The following is a 15772-nucleotide window of genomic DNA, read 5'->3' on the forward strand; positions in this document are numbered from 1 at the left end:
TGAAGGTAGTACCCCCAAGGGATGGGGAGGGGTGTGGGGGGGATGTGTCAGTGCTCCCCTGGCTTGGAAAAAGTGACAGATGGGGCTTGGGAAGGGGCTTGGGAACAGAGGTAAGCTGCTGGGCATCTGCCTCCAAAGCATCTGGGACGGCTCCTTTCTCATCCTTCATGCTTCTTCCCTTCTCCACAGTACCTACCAAGTATGCTGCCAAAATCCACCAAAACCCACTTATTTTTTTTCTTCTTCTTTTTTCTTTTCTTGGTAACCTCCAAACTCCATGTTTCCTAGATATTTGCCTCTCTGGGGCTCTAGTCCCCTTCAATAATACCGCTAAGGGCGGTGGTGAAGGAAGGAAGGATCAGTACCAGATGTAGCTGGGGCTGCAAATAGCAGAAGGAACATGTAGCTGGGGTGTGGGCATGGGACAGCACCTGAAGTTTTACACTGCTGAGGGACCTTGTGCCCTCTGGACTCTGCTCTCTGAAGCAGCTGGAGCTGAGGCTCATCTCATGGATGTGCTATTTCCCATTTCTGGGGACTCTTCTGCAGTAAAACTGCCTTTGGGGACACATGAGAGGCTCCCACAGCTGATGTCCCCATAACATTTACTGAGGCCCAGCTGGCAGCGAGGGGTCATCGCTTCAGGAGGGGATGGGGGTGAACCCGGATCCCACATTTATCTCTCTGGAAGGAGCTGGGTTGGACTGGTGCTGCTGGGACGGGTCTCAGAGCATGCTGCTTGGCCCAGGTGCTTAAGCCCAGTCTTGTTCCACATGGCCCAAAACCAGCTTCATCATTTTACTGGTCGGGGCATCAGATGCTGGGCTAACCAGGACCCAATGCATCGTCAGTGCCCATGCAAGGACCTTGTCATTTTGGGTCCTGGTAGAGGACAGCATCACCAGTGTCTTCCCTGCAGAGTCCTACTGGCTCCATCACCAGTTGCTCTTCTGCTTTGTTTTACTTCCCAAGGAACCTCAGAAGTTCCCAGGACAGATACAGTGATTTTATCACTAACCATCTGAAAGCAAATTGCCTACATGCAATGGGGCTGGTGGGATTTTTTTTTTTTTTTTTCCCCTCCATTTTTAAGAAATTAATTGGAAACAAGGGAATGTAGGACCCTGGAGGTGTGTTGTCTTATGGAGGTGCTGTGTGTCTGCTGGATTTCCCGCAGCTGCTGGAAGGAAACTCAGTAGTGGAGAGAGGTCTCAGAGCAGAGTTTCACAGCCTGAGCTGTTATTACAGCATTTGCTCATTAAAAAATGAGTTCGCAAGTAGCTTAGAAGTGTTACTTCCCCTGTAGCACCTTGAGGCAGATGTTCCTTGGCAGAGTTACAGATATGGAAACCTCGCCCTCATCCTTCCTCTTTCTATCCATTGAGAAACTGTCCTTTCACCAAGGATGCCGTGAATTAATCACAGCTAGCAGAAACTGCCTTGAGGCCCAAGCATTGCTTTAGTCCCAATTAAACCTCAGCTATAAATAGTTCCTGTATCTTATGCTAGCCTTCTGCCCCGACTGAATTCCCCCTCCCTTGGTGAATACATTATCCTCCTATTCTCCTTAATTTTCTTCTCATTTGCTCTGGCTCTGACAGCAGCCTGCAAACTTCCAGTTGTTATTTAAGAGAACAAATGCATCAGGCTGGTGGCAATGCCAGGACTTCTTCGGTCTGAAAAAAATAAAACAGGGTGCAACTTCATCCTTTGGCCCCAACCAATGTGATCAAAGCTGAGACTGGGGGATCCCACAGTTTTGGTGCTGTCGCCTGGCTCATGGGTAGTGCATCCCAATCCTGCTGCATCCAGGGCTGGTGCTGAGCCCTGGCAGCCAGCTTGAAGGTGAGGTCCAGGCTGGAGGTGAGGTTCCCCCTTGCTTCCAAGGTGGTCCAAGAAAAATGTCCATCAAACCTGCAAGGTTTCTGCAAAGAGCCACACTGTCAGGTAAGGGTCTGATGGGGAGCGGCTGAGGGAACTGGGGGGGTTTAGTCTGGAGAAGAGGAGGCTGAGGGGAGACCTCATGGCCCTCTCCAACTCCCTGAAAGGAGGTTGCAGAGAGGGGGGATGAGTCTCTTGAGCCAAGGAACCAGCGCCAGGACAAGAGGGAATGGCCTCAAGCTGCGCCAGGGCAGGGTCAGACTGGCTCTTAGGAAGGATTTCTTTGCAGAAGGGGTTGTTGGGCGTTGGAATGGGCTGCCCAGGGCAGGGGGGGAGTCCCCATCCCTGGAGGGGTTGAAGAGTCGGGTTGAGCCAGCGCTGAGGGATCTGGTGGAGTTGGGAACGGTCAGTGTGAGGTTCATGGTTGGACTGGAGGAGCTTCAAGGGCTTTTCCAACCGAGGTGATTCTGTGATTCTGTGAAGGGGAATTTTCCAATTAAAAAAATTCCCCTTCAGTTTTACCACCTCCTGCTTTTGGAACAGTCACAGGACATCAAGTCTTTCTCCAGCTGTTTGCTATGTAAAGTTAGCACAGGGTTATTGCATGGTCAGACTTGTGCTTCTTGCTGGTTTCAGTTTTACAGCTATTATGGAAGTGTTTTCCTACTGAGGTTTTCAACTGAGCCTTCAGGCTAAAAATCTACATTACATCCAGACTCTGTAACTTTCACCAGGGTCACTCAGAACCTCCCACCTCTTTGCAACAGCAGCATGGACTTACCTCCAAATAACAGGGAACAGTCTCTTGAAAATACCTGCAAGCCTCTTACTGTCTTCAACAATCTCTGTCCGTTTGTTAGATCTGCCTTTCAGAGCAATTCAGACTGTAGCACAGAAATCCCATTTATCGAATGCTGTATTTGTGTATATTTGCTGTACATGTGTGTAACAAGCACCAAGTAACGTGGGAGTCCAGGCACTTGTGGTTGCATGGGCTGATTTCTGAGCTGGAGTAATGGTCCCAGCCCCACAAAAACATTTGCAGCTAGAAGTTATACTACTTAAACTAGCCTTGAAATGATGCGTATTTTTAGAAAGCAACTGGCAAACCGTTATTTTATCAGCCAATCCAGCCCAAACTGCCCTGAGTGAATTTGACCCCAGCCTAGATTGCAGAGGGGGAGCTAAGCCTGACCTGGTACTGGCGTTGACCATGCTGGAAAGAGAAAAATCATGTTGCTGCAACGGGCTGCTGAAAAACCTTAGGATCTGCACAGGTTTGCTGCTAATCTAGCCAAAGAGGTTATTGATATTCCACAGCAAGGTGGTAGGGGAAACAGTTGAATGTTTTAATTTTTAGTAAATGGTTTTAGGTAACTGGGGAGCAATTGCATAAACGAGTCGGGAGAGCTGAGAAGTCTGTGTGCAGCGGGGTCAGCAGCAGACAGGAGGCACAGGGAAGAGTTTGTTGGCTGCTAACGCTGTGCTCCAGCCTTGTGTTTTATCCCAAGTTGGGGCATTCCCCGAGACAAAAAAACGAGACCCAAGACTCAAAGGCAGTGCATTTAGCTGCGACCTTGACTCTGCCCTGTGGCGTGTGTGCAGCAGCCCCTGCTTAGTCTTTCAGCTGATACTTCCTCTCTTGCTTTTGAGCTGTGAAAGGTTCCTCCTGTTCCTACTTCCAAGTCCCAGAAAACGACACTAAAAACACAGTGACTGATGGGTTGTTTTGGTTTTTTTTCTCCGTCTCTTCTTCCAGAGCCGGGAAAGGTGTTTTTTCAGCCATGAAGCTTGGCAAGACGCGCCCGACAAAGGATGACCATCGGAAACAGGGTATGTTGTTCCTGGGAGGAGGTTGTTCTCTGCTCCGATGCCACTTTTTGGCTATCCTCCACATCCCAGGAAAGCACCCAAGAAACCCCATCGAATCACAGAACGGTTTGGGGGGCAAGGGACCTTAAAAATCATCTAGTTTCAACCCCCCTGCCCCGGGCAGGGACACCTTCCACTAGCCCAGGTTGCCCAAAGCCCCGTCCAACCTGGCCTTGAACCCTTCCAGGGAGGGGGCAGCCACAGCTTCTCTGGGCAACCTGTGCCAGGGCCTCATCCCCCTCACAGGGAAGAATTTCTTCCTTACATCTAGTCTGAATCTCCCCTCTTTTAGCTTAAAACCATCACCCCTTGTCTTATTGCTACAGGCCCCACTGACAGTCTGTCCCCAGAGTGGTTCACAGCCAGTCAGCAACTTGGGGATTAGACAGGGAGCGTTGAGTGCTGGGGTGGAGAGCTGGAGAGAGGAGATTTGCTGGGAAATGGGAAAGTAGGAACTGATGGGGAGAATGTCCAGCTGAAAGCTTGGCCAGATATCACCCACTTTGTGATATCCCACCTGTGGCAACACCTGGGGGTCGCACAGGCAGCTTCTGGCTTATATTTAAAGGGTGATGGACAATGCAAAGCAGGATGTAGCCCTTGCACCTTGCTGGGTGCATGGTGCAGCAGCAGCACCACGAGAGGAAGGGCTCAGCTGCTGCAGGGCTGGCTGTCCCCTGGGCTCGGCACCTCTGAAATCGGACGCCTTTCTGGAAAGGCACAAGAGGGTCAGCGATCGGAAATTTGTTGCTGTTTCCATTCAGACCAAAGGGTTGGGTTTCAACGGTGGAGAAATGGGGGAATGTGTGTTTGCGGGCAAGGACAAAGCATTTCTTTAGATAATGTTTCTGGGCAAATGTCCTCTGTTTTTCAGCCAGGTTTGAGGATAGAAAAAGGGGAATTTGGCCTGGTTATACCAGTGGAGGAGGTAGAGGCATTGGCAGCCTGTGGGAAGGCATGGCAGTGAAACCTGGGTGTCCTCACTCTCTCCCCAGTGCCTGGGCATTTGTCTTGTCATTAAAGCTTCACGCAAGACCATAGGGACAGCAGCTGTGATGCAAAGGCAGGAGCAGGGTGCATGGTCTGATAGTAGAGTGCCTTCACAGATGGGGATTTACCTGTGGTTGGGGAATGGCTGCAACACAGCTGGTGTGGTCAGTGCTGCACAGCCATGGGGCCCCTTCTTCCACCTTCCCCAGGTACCTCTGGCTTTCACACACCTAACTAGGGCTCTGCTCTCTTGGCACCCCACTCCTCTCTCAGCCTCAGTGCTGTCTTGGTTGTGATTCTACCCTTGGTCTGGCCAGCTGGTGATGGGATAGGGTGGATGTGTTCACTGTCTTCCTGTTGACCAAGCCAGCATCCCCCTTGTGCCATGGTCTTCTCTCCTCCCATACCCACTGCGGGTCCTGCTCAGGTCAAACAGACCCACTGAATCACCAAAAACCGAGCTGGGAGGGTGCGAGTCTGTCCACCCACCTGCATGTGGTGGGATGGAACCTGCTTAGGTCCTTCCCGGCTGCCATGACTCAATCTCAAAAGCTCCCAGTTGAGTTGAGGACACCTCTTCCCCACCCAATCTGCAGCACTTGTCTCTCTTCACACTAACGGAGAGCTTTTCCTAACACCCAGCCTGGATCTCCCTCGCTTCAGCTGAAGCCCGTGTTATCTCACAAAAACAGGCCAGACTATGGTGATAAACCTGATTTCTTGTCTCCTGGAGCAAGCTACAAGCTTGCCGAGGTTAGTAAAGAGACAGGGAGCCTGTTTCCCAGGAGCAGCGTCAGTGCTGTACGAGTGGATTTGTACAGCTGTGCTACCAAAGCAAACCAGTGACCCAACAGCTATACTGGTGTTTCTGACCCAAGAGAATAAAAATCTTTGCTGCTTTGTGGTCATTTCTTGACCAGAGCAAAGGCAGGAGGGGCAGGCACAACACGCGCACGGGTTGTGCACAGGAAAGGAGTATCTCAGCAGCTTCTTCCAGCAAGATCACAGACCAGTGGACAACATGGCTGTGTCTCGGTGCCGGTGGGATCTGGGATCTTGACTCTCCCTGCAATAATTTTTCTTCTTGGGAAATGACCCCTTTCTCCTGTTTTTTCAGATCTCTCTACCCCAAAACTAGGTGGTTTGTTGTCTTTGCAACTGCTGTTCTGGTGATTAGAGCTGCAACACTTGCTCAAACGCTCTTTCACCCCTTGAAGTCTGGGGCGTTTGCCATTTTCCATTTTCTTTTTGCCTTCACCAAGCCATATACAGGCATGCTGCCCAGGTGGAATAATGTGTCACAGGAGGAAAACCTCTTCTTTTAATCCCTTCTTAGACCAGGTTGTCTGTGACCCGACCTGGTGACCATTGTTCTTTGTATTAGCAGGTGAGGTTGATAGGACGTATTGGTTACATTTCTCTTCACCTTTAATTATTCACCGAGTGGAAACAATAAGAGACATTCTTTTGTCTCCTTCATGCAGATGAACCTGCTGTTTTGGAGGCAGAAGACCTGGACCGAAAAGCCATGAGACAGGGAGGCGGGCTGGAGCCAGATGCCATCTCCTTGGCCTCTGTCACAGCTGTCACCACCAATGTCTCAAATAAGAGGTGAGGCCTGGATGTGAGCTTGTGCAAGCCAGGAGGGGGGGGGGCACGCTGGCAGACACCCCACAACCACGTGTCCCCTGAGACAGGGTACACTGGAAATCACATTGCCCCATGCAGCCGGTGGGTTTGGTGGTTTTTTTTTTTGTAAATACCTGACCTGCTACAAAAAGCACCAATGCTCAGTGGTGTTTCACAGCCCCCAGGGTTTATATTCCTCAGACTCAAAGAGGGCAGGAGCTTCAAGGGGTGACCCTGCAAATGCTCCATCATGGCTTCCAGCGAGTCCATTTGTGGTTTGACTGACGGTTTCTTCTGCCCCTCCAAAGGTCCAAGCCTGACATCAAAATGGAGCCAAGTGCTGGGAGGCCGATGGACTACCAGGTAGGTGACAACGTTGTGCCCCCGATCCTCCACTCACGGGGGTCACATGGGGGTGAGGGGGACCGTTTTGCAGGGAACAAGTTCATGCTGGGTTTCAACTCACTGAATTCACAAAGCACAACTTCCCGAGAGCTGGCATTTAAATGGTTAAGGGATAAACTCAAGATTAAGTCGTTAACTGGTTTTGCTCTCCATTGGGTGAAGCCCAGGAAGCCCAAATTAACCTGTGATTGAAACAGGCTGTCTCCAATACATTTCTCTTACTCCCTAAGAGCTTTCAGGATGCTGTTTAGTATTCAAGATCTGTGAGTCCTGGCCGACTGTCAGTTGCTCACTGGATTTCCTCGGGTATGCTGGTACACGGCTGCTGTTGTCCTAGTCAGCGATGTTCCATTCCTACCTCTTCATCTAGAATTAGAAGAACCACATATTTAGTTTCCCAAGGCTCAGGTGATCCATGCTGCTCCCTTTTCTTTTACTAGTTGGTGCCAGCATGATTCATAAATTGACTCTTCTCATTTTTGCCAAGTTGTGCTGATTCAGCAGCAATTTGGCTTTATGTCCTCGCATCTCAGCGCAGCAACACGTTCCTGGGGATATTTGAGAACACCGCAAATAATGATTTTTTGTTAGAGATTTATTGCAGAACATTTGCAGCATCTGCTGCAGACCAAATTGTGAGGCTTACAGGGAATGAGTGTGCTTGGTTCAGGAGGCGGGGGAACATCAAGAGGAAGGGGAAGGCTCAAAACAAACTACAGCCAAGAAGCAGAAGGAACACAAGGTCCAGTTATTTGGCCACTGCAAATGGGGGGGTCACAAGGTTGGTGCTCATGGGGAAGGACTGATTTCTGGAGTATAACAGGGTTTGCAGCGCTAGGCTGGTTCATGAACAAGGGTTGGGCTGACCTCCGTCTGTCTGCTTTCCTTTGACGGCTGGGTTTTGTGGAACATCTGAGAATTAAGAGGAAAGGACTTGATCTTCCACGGAAACCTCAAGACAATCCCTTGGTCTGTGGCAGCAGAGGGGATGGGAGGAAGGGACGAAGTGTTACTGAAGGCTGGTGCCCAGCAAAGTCATTGCCAGGAGCTGGTGTGGGTCGGGGCAGGGGTGGAGGGGAGGTCTCGGTGCAGAGATGAGGGGCCCTGGCTACAAACCTCCCCAGAAGGCGTTTGGGGTGTTTCCACACACCTTGCCACGCTGCACGGGAGGAGAGAACCTGAGCGGGGGTTCCTGAGCCGCTGCAGTGCTGGGTGTGGGGTCGGGGGCTGCGTTTGCCCCTCAGCCCCTCTGTGCCAGGTCAGTTTGTGCAGCGATAAATGCCGGGCAGCCTTGTCCCTTCTGCAGAGGGCTCAGCTACCCGTTATCAGCTGCCTTGTAGGAGCACTTTAGAATATTTCAGCTTAAATTATCACAGTATCCCAGCAACTTCTGGTGGTATTTTCTTTTTTTTTTTTTTTGACTGGAATCTAATCCTCTTAAAAAAAAATCCGATTGAAAGTCAAGCCTCCTAATATGTTACCAAAATGCAATTTCCCCAGATTTACCCATAAAGATAATAGTTTAATTTTTAATAGATTTCTATTTTCCATTATTATAGGATTTAAGATAAAGCTGAGTTCAAGTTACAAAAATAATTAATGACAGCTAGAGAAGGCATGTGTAAATTAACTCATCTGTTGGGCTTCAAGGTAACCAGGACTGAGAGTTCATGTTATTTAAAAAAAAAAAAAAGTAATTTTAAAGGATACTCAGTCGTCATGCTTTGAAATCTTGGAGGTTACCTGTCCTACCACAACTTGTGATAGATTTTAAAGATGACTCTAGAAAAAGAGCTGCTGGGAATTGAAAATATTTGGTACCTACATGGAATTGCACCTTATGTTTTTTAGTTAAATTAAGAAATTCAGGTATAATATAAGCAGGAATTCCTAATATTAATTTAATATTGCAAGGAAGGAATTTAGATACAATCTAAATCCCTAATGTTAATTTAATGTCACAAGGTGGATTGAGTTGTAAATGACAAACTTGTGTGTCAGACACATGCAAGTGCTTCATCTGGCTGACTTGCTCATATTTTATTGAAAATATTTATTTTTCATATACCGCATACAGGAGTACTTAATTTAAATAAAATGGCATGCATGTATGCATGCATATAGGAGGATTGAACTGTGAAACAGTGGGGACTTTTCCAGAAATAATAAAAGATAGAATATTTGAGTTGGAAGGGACCTGTTATGATCATCCCTCTGTGTTTTCTAGCAGAAGTGAAGCCAGCTGGGGTCTTGCCAGCTGAGCATCTGCTCCCACAGCTTAGCTAAATCCATTTGACTTTACACCTCGCATGAAGCCACCCCTGTGCTGGGGCTGAAGCAAGAGGGGTGCTTGTGGGGTCTCCTGCACCCCACACCATGTTGCAGCTCGCTCAGGCTTGTCCAAGCAGCCCGGTGTCTTTGGTGTGACCATCAGCCCCCAGAGCTGAACTGAAAATGCCTCAAAACCTAGAGATGGGCAGAGAGGGGTTAAGGCAGCGAGTGGTGTCTGATGCTGCTCTCAGGAGGTGAAAGTGTATGAACCCTCTCCCCAGGTCAGCATCACCATCATCGAGGCCCGGCAGCTGGTTGGGCTCAACATGGACCCCATGGTCTGCGTGGAGGTTGGAGAGGAAAAGAAATACACGTCCATGAAGGAATCAACGAATTGCCCTTACTACAACGAGGTGGGTCTGTCCTCTGGGGATGCTCACAGCTTCCCGCTCCTCAGAGTCTACATTGCTGTTAGTTAATGAAATGTAATTTCTTGTCACTTGTTTTTTTTTTCTTTTTTCCTTCTGTCACCTCTTGTCGGAGTAAGATGAAATCTCAAAACATGCAGAAAGGAGAAATGAAGCCTTTGCCCTCTGGTATTTTGCAAAATGGTAAAAAGTGCACTCACATGATCTGCGTTAGATTCCTCTCAGTTTTTCCAAGAAGTTAGTGCTTCCTTTTGGTTCCTCAGACTGCAGAGGTTGTCAGCGCTGGGGCTCACAGGGATGCATCCCTGCTGTGACATGTGCTGCAGGATGCTCCTCCAGGCAGTCACAGCTTCTCCAGCTGGAGCGTGCACCATAATACTGTCTTTCAACCCAAAAGCAGCCTGCCCCGGCACTCCTGACTTCATGACTGCTCTTTCCCTTTCAGTACTTTGTCTTCGATTTTCACATCCCCCCAGATGTCATGTTTGACAAGATCATCAAGCTGTCCGTAAGTGAGCATGGTTGCGTTGTCCTTTACACGGGGCTTTGGAAGAAACCAGCCCATTTTGTGTATGCACAAGGGGTGGATTTCAGGTCCTTGATGTGAGACCCCCAACAGGAGCTGAGATGTTCAATCCTACAAGCCTCAGCTCTTTTGCAGACCCCCAGTCCCTCTTTCTGTTGCTGACCTTCATTGCTGGGGCCACACATCTCCACTCCTGTGTTTGCTATCTCCCTTCATGATCTCTGATGTTTCAGAGCCAGGCAGAATTAAACCTTTCTCAGGATGTGTTTAGGCTTGGGGAAAAGCGAGACCTTCCCGAGCCTGCCAGAGGATTTCCTGAGGTGTGAGACTGGCAGATCTATTGTGGAAATTTAGGACTGCAAAGGAGAGGCTGCTCAAATAAATGTCCCTGTGTTTGTTGCCATAGTGGCTGGAAAACTGCATCCTGCTTCAAAGATTAATTTCTTTGCATTTTTTTCTATTCAATCCAAGTATACACTTGCAATACTGCTAAGCAAGAGCTGCCAAGCCCACCATGCCTCTTGGTGTCCTTATACAGACCGAGGTCCTGCACAGACCAAGCAAAATGCATCAGCTCCTTTCCCACCTGACACTGGATACCTCTGGAAAGAGCCTTATGGCTCCCAGGGCATGGAAGAAACTCTGACTCGTTCTCCCCTCTTGACTTCCAGGTGATCCACTCAAAAAACCTCTTGCGCAGTGGGACTTTGGTAGGCTCCTTCAAGATGGATGTTGGAACCGTTTATACCCAACCTGGTATGTAAACGCTGTTTGCAACTAGCCCTATGTGGCTACCTACACCATTGAATAAATGGCCTCGCAAGGTAGCCGGGATGATCCTTTTTGAACTTAATTTTAGTATCCTTGATATAAGCAAGTGACCTGGGCTACCATCTGCAGTCAGGAAAGAGCACTCAGCACCTCTGGAGAAGGTTGTGAATCCCATCCTGCAATAAGGTGTTACAGCCTGAGGCTGAGATGCCCTCCAGGTGTGCTGGTCTCTATCCACTGACCTGCTGAGGAAGGAAGCCCAAGGCAACTTGTTTAGGCAAGATATCAACCTTCCAGATAGCCAGAAGTCATGGATCTTGCCCTCTGTGGCTATAAATAAGGCTGAGAGCAAGCAAAGATATAAAGGAAGCCTCCAGAGTCTGCACTTAGGGGTGATCAGCAGATGGTGAGGGGGACCTTAAGGGAGCATCGAGTCTGGTTCCCTGCTCCACAGAAGGACAAAGTCTTTCTAACATGATCCAAAAGGCACCTGAGACCTTAGACTTAGAATTATAGAATCATTTAGGTTGGAAAAGACCCTTAAGTTCATCAAGTCCAACTGTTAACCTAACGCTACCATGTCCACCTCTAAACCGCGTCCCCAAGAGCCACATCTACACATCTTTTGAATAGCTCCAGGGATGGTGATTTCTAGCGATGGAGACTGCACCCCCCCTTCAGACAGTTTATCCCACGGCTTCTCTGTCTTCAACATGAGACACATCTTCCTAATGAATTTTTCAGGGGTTTCTGTCTGAACTCCTCACACCTGAAGATGTCTCTTACGTGTATGTGCAGGTCCCCCCACTCAAGTAGAAGGACGTTTCCAGTCCTCACGGTGATTGCTGTGTCTTATTCTGACAAATGACTCTCTTGTCTCCTGGCTTCCAGAGCACCAGTTCTACCACAAATGGGCCATCCTTTCTGACCCCGAGGATCTCACTGCAGGGCTGAAAGGTTACCTGAAGTGTGACATCGCTGTGGTAGGGAAAGGGGACACCATCAAGACACAGCACAAAGCCAATGAGACAGACGAGGAAGATATTGAAGGGTAAGGGTCCGCAGAGCCAGCCTCACATAGTCTTGCTTGGGAATGACTTTTCATGTCTTGTCACCTTGGATTGTGCAATGAGGACAGCATCCCTCTGGTGAGGCTTCTGGTACTCATACTCACACTGTGCAATGAAACCAGAGGGACCAAAGAACTTGCTGAGAAGAGGGAACATGGGCAGGTTACTGGTGCAAATCCAGGTCACACCAAGTCCAGATCAGTCATTTCTATCAGCTCAGACCATCTGCTGGTTTCTGAGCTCTCTATACCAGCACCAGCCTGATGTTAACCAACCTGACATCCCCACTGTCTACCTAATGCTCCTGTTGGCCCTTGGATGGGATGAGGTGGGATAGGGCCTCATCACTCACTGCCAGGGCAGATCAGGGAGGTCTGGATGGGGTTTCCCAGGCTGCGTGGATGGGCAGAGCATCTAAAAAACCATGAAAGAAAAATCAAGAGAGTTTAAAACTTAGTTCTAGCCCCAAAATGTTTCAGGGTAATTAAATATCTCCAAGTGCAATCACGGGCTTTCAAGTCTACCTCTCAGCCTCTCACCACAGAGTCAGAAACCTGTGCTAGTAGCAAATACCAGTGCAGCTTTCTTGACTTTTCATGGACCAGTGGGCTCAAGGCACCACCTGAATTATTTTGAGCCATTGTTCCATGCTGTAGTGGTGACATTATCCCACTTTTCCATGGAAAACTCCAGCAATTCCTCTAGAAATTTTGTTCACAGCATCCCCCATGGCTTTCATTTCTTCCCCCAGAAGACAAAAGCCAAATATGCCAAGAAAACTAATTTGGTGGAGTTCCCCTTGTACCCTGATGAAAAAAGAGTCTTCTACCCTCCCATTCATCTGGCCTGCTTTAGATATCTAAATTAGGCTGAGTCTAATTTTCCCTAGACTCCACTGACAATAATAATTATATCCCTTTAGTGGCATGCACTTTGTCCCAGGGGCACCTTAAGGGGATCTTCTAAGATTTTGCTTAGAAAACCACCACTCCCCACCCCAAAACAGGAGGATGGGCAGAAACAGAACAGCAATAAAATGTACGGCTGCGGAAAGGGTCATCTTTGCACCTCCACAGAGCCTGTGCTCAGAAAGTGGGGCAGCTTCTCCCTCTTTGGCAAGCCTCTCCCGACAACCTGCCAGCCCCAGTGACTGTTCCCAACCTTGTCTGTTGATGTTGCAGGAACCTCCTCCTCCCTGATGGGGTCCCTCCAGAGAGGCAGTGGGCTCGTTTCTACATCAAGATCTATCGAGCAGAGGGATTGCCCCGTATGAACACCAGCATCATGGCCAATGTGAAGAAGGCTTTCATTGGGGACAACAAGGACTTGGTAGACCCCTACGTGCAGGTGGCCTTTGCAGGGCAGAAGGTGAACAAACTGCGTGTGGTGCCAGGGTGACCCTGGGAGGTTACATGAGCAGGACCAGCCAGAGGCGGCCAGAGATGATCTCAGCTGTCCTGGCATGTAGATGCTGAGATGTACAGCGAAGCCACCTTCTTTGTGATGTTCCCCCTCTCTTGTGCAGACTGTGACGGGTTTGCAGCACTCTCCAGTTGAGGAAAGGAGCTTGTTGGGAGAGGAGAGTCACAAGGCAGAACGCAGTTTCTGTGCTCATTAGCAAGGGAGCAATTCAGATTGTGAGGGATGGCTTGGGAGCTCAAACCCATGTCTAACATGTCTATCCTTCGACTTGGCAGGGGAAGACATCCATACAAAAAAGCAGCTATGAGCCTCTCTGGAACGAGCAAATAATCTTCACAGAAATGTTCCCCCCATTGTGCAAGCGGATAAAGATCCAGATTCGAGACTCAGACAAAGTCAATGATGTGGCCATTGGCACCCATTTTCTTGATTTGCGGAAAATCTCTAACGAAGGAGACAAAGGTAAAGCTAAGGTGGGGGGCAGACTGAGCTAACTTATTCACAGTAGAGAGACATCTCTTTGGCAGAGTTACCAAAATAGCCTTGGCTCCTTCCCCACCCCTGGAGATAGCTGCTTCTTGGTGCCCAGCTGGAGAGACCTTGATTCCCTGCAGTGGTCTTCTGAGGTCACTGGACACACAGTCTTTGAAAACCAAGCCCTGTCACAAGCCTCCAGCCCAATACCTGAAAGCAAGGACGCCCAAGAACAATTTGCCCTTCCAACAAATTAATTGCCATGAGCGGATGAATATCTGACAGGTTCCCCAATTCACACCCACGTGAACACACGTAGGCAGGAATGTGAGATCAAAGATGGCCTAGACGGGCAACTAATGGGGGTTCTTGACACTCACATTGGGTAACAGGCCCAATGTCTGGTTGCAATTGCCTTTCCATGCCCGCACACGTGCATATTCAAGCCTGCGTCACCCTACACAGACCAGGAAAGTAATGCCAATCCATGAGTGAGCTTGGATGCTGAGGCAAAGGCATGTCCTCCTCCTTGCACATCCCCTTCCTTACATGCACACCTGATCTGCTGCAGGCTTCCTGCCCACCTTTGGCCCTGCGTGGGTGAACATGTACGGCTCCACACGGAACTACACCTTGATGGATGAGCACCAAGAGCTGAACGAAGGTCTGGGTGAAGGTGTCTCCTTCCGGGCCAGGCTTTTGATGAGTCTTGCCGTGGAGATCTTAGACACCAGCAACCCAGAGATCAACAGCTCCACCGAAGTACAAGTTGAGCAGGCCGCATCACCTGCTGATGTAAGTCACCCCTAACCCTACAGCTGCCAGCAGTGAGTCGTGAGTCTCAGGCCTCTTGGTTAATTATCTTTGGTCTCACAAACCGAGGATTTCATTTAGTGTTGCCCTTAAATGTTCTGGATCATGGGGGACCCAGAACAAAGCAAATCTTGCAAGGATTTTATGTTTTATGATCATTCAAATGCTTACCTCTCTTAGGAGTGCTGAGCAGAAGGAATACCTGAGTGAGGGAGAATCCTGAATTTTGAGACGTTTCTCCAGTTGGGTGCTGGACAAGGACAAAGAGAGCCACCTCCTAATGCCAGCTGTCTCACTCCTATCCTTAAGATGGGTTTCAAACAGAAGCCAAGAATCTAATCTGTTTCCCAACCAATTCTGGCAGGGTGGAACTGATCAGAGAAATTGAGAGGCTGTTTCCTGACAAGAGAAGCCCCCAACTTTAGTCTTGATGTGTAGATCCCACATGTCTACAGAGCCTGTGCTCTGCATAAACAGACACATCCAGGCTTGTCCTTCCCAAGGATGCCTACACATGTTGATCCATATGAGCCAAGGGTGTGAAGCAGAAATGGAGAAGTCTGATGACATTGCACCCTCTGTGTGAGAGCTCTCCTTCAGCAGTAAAGTGGCCTTAATTCACCTCCAGGGGAAATGAAGCCACCTGGAAATAAAACCATTCCAGTTCTGAAAAAGCATCCAGGCAGATGGTTTGGTGTGGTTTGATTAACTCAATTTGTGAGTGAACTCAAGCTCATATTCCTGAATGTCCCTTAAACAGTCCCTTGTGTGCAAGGGATGACTGATCTCAACACAAAAGTTAGGCTAAAATCTTTAATTAAACTCTCTCTGCAATGACCTTAGAGACTGCTCAGACTGGAGGAGAGAAAACCCACATTGTCCCCTTGAAAGCCTGAGCAGTGACACTGCACCTTCAAAAAGCCCATGAGGGTGCTCAGAGGTGCCAGGTGATGCACCCCTCTGCCCAAGGGGACCTGCCCTCCTAGGTGTCCCCCTGGCTGACCTCATCCCTGATCCTTGTGACTTCCCCTGCAGAACTGCACTGGGAAGATGGAGGAGTTCTTTCTCTTTGGAGCCTTCCTGGAAGCTACCATGATCGACAGGAAGATTGGTGACAAACCCATCAACTTCGAAGTCACAATAGGTTGGTGGTTTTTTGGGGAGAGTGGTTTTGAAGCACGCCAGGTGGGGAATGCAGAATCCAAGGCTGAGAGCTGGGA

At 49.0% G+C, this 15772-nt stretch overlaps 1 protein-coding gene across 1 annotated transcript in view; it reads left to right on the forward strand.

The window, feature by feature from the left end:
- The window catches only part of OTOF (otoferlin), a 110985-nt gene that overhangs the window by 64741 nt on the left and 30472 nt on the right, over positions 1 to 15772 (forward strand). Inside the window, exons 6-16 of the mRNA XM_074820381.1 lie at positions 3641 to 3714; positions 6228 to 6354; positions 6681 to 6735; positions 9330 to 9461; positions 9922 to 9984; positions 10674 to 10758; positions 11665 to 11824; positions 13025 to 13211; positions 13541 to 13727; positions 14311 to 14534; positions 15588 to 15696. Coding sequence (XP_074676482.1) covers positions 3641 to 3714; positions 6228 to 6354; positions 6681 to 6735; positions 9330 to 9461; positions 9922 to 9984; positions 10674 to 10758; positions 11665 to 11824; positions 13025 to 13211; positions 13541 to 13727; positions 14311 to 14534; positions 15588 to 15696 — 1403 coding nt within the window. The remainder of the gene's footprint in view (positions 1 to 3640; positions 3715 to 6227; positions 6355 to 6680; positions 6736 to 9329; positions 9462 to 9921; positions 9985 to 10673; positions 10759 to 11664; positions 11825 to 13024; positions 13212 to 13540; positions 13728 to 14310; positions 14535 to 15587; positions 15697 to 15772) is intronic.

Source organism: Strix aluco, chromosome 3 (assembly GCF_031877795.1).
Source record: "Strix aluco isolate bStrAlu1 chromosome 3, bStrAlu1.hap1, whole genome shotgun sequence".
NCBI classification, from domain to species: Eukaryota; Metazoa; Chordata; class Aves; order Strigiformes; family Strigidae; genus Strix; species Strix aluco.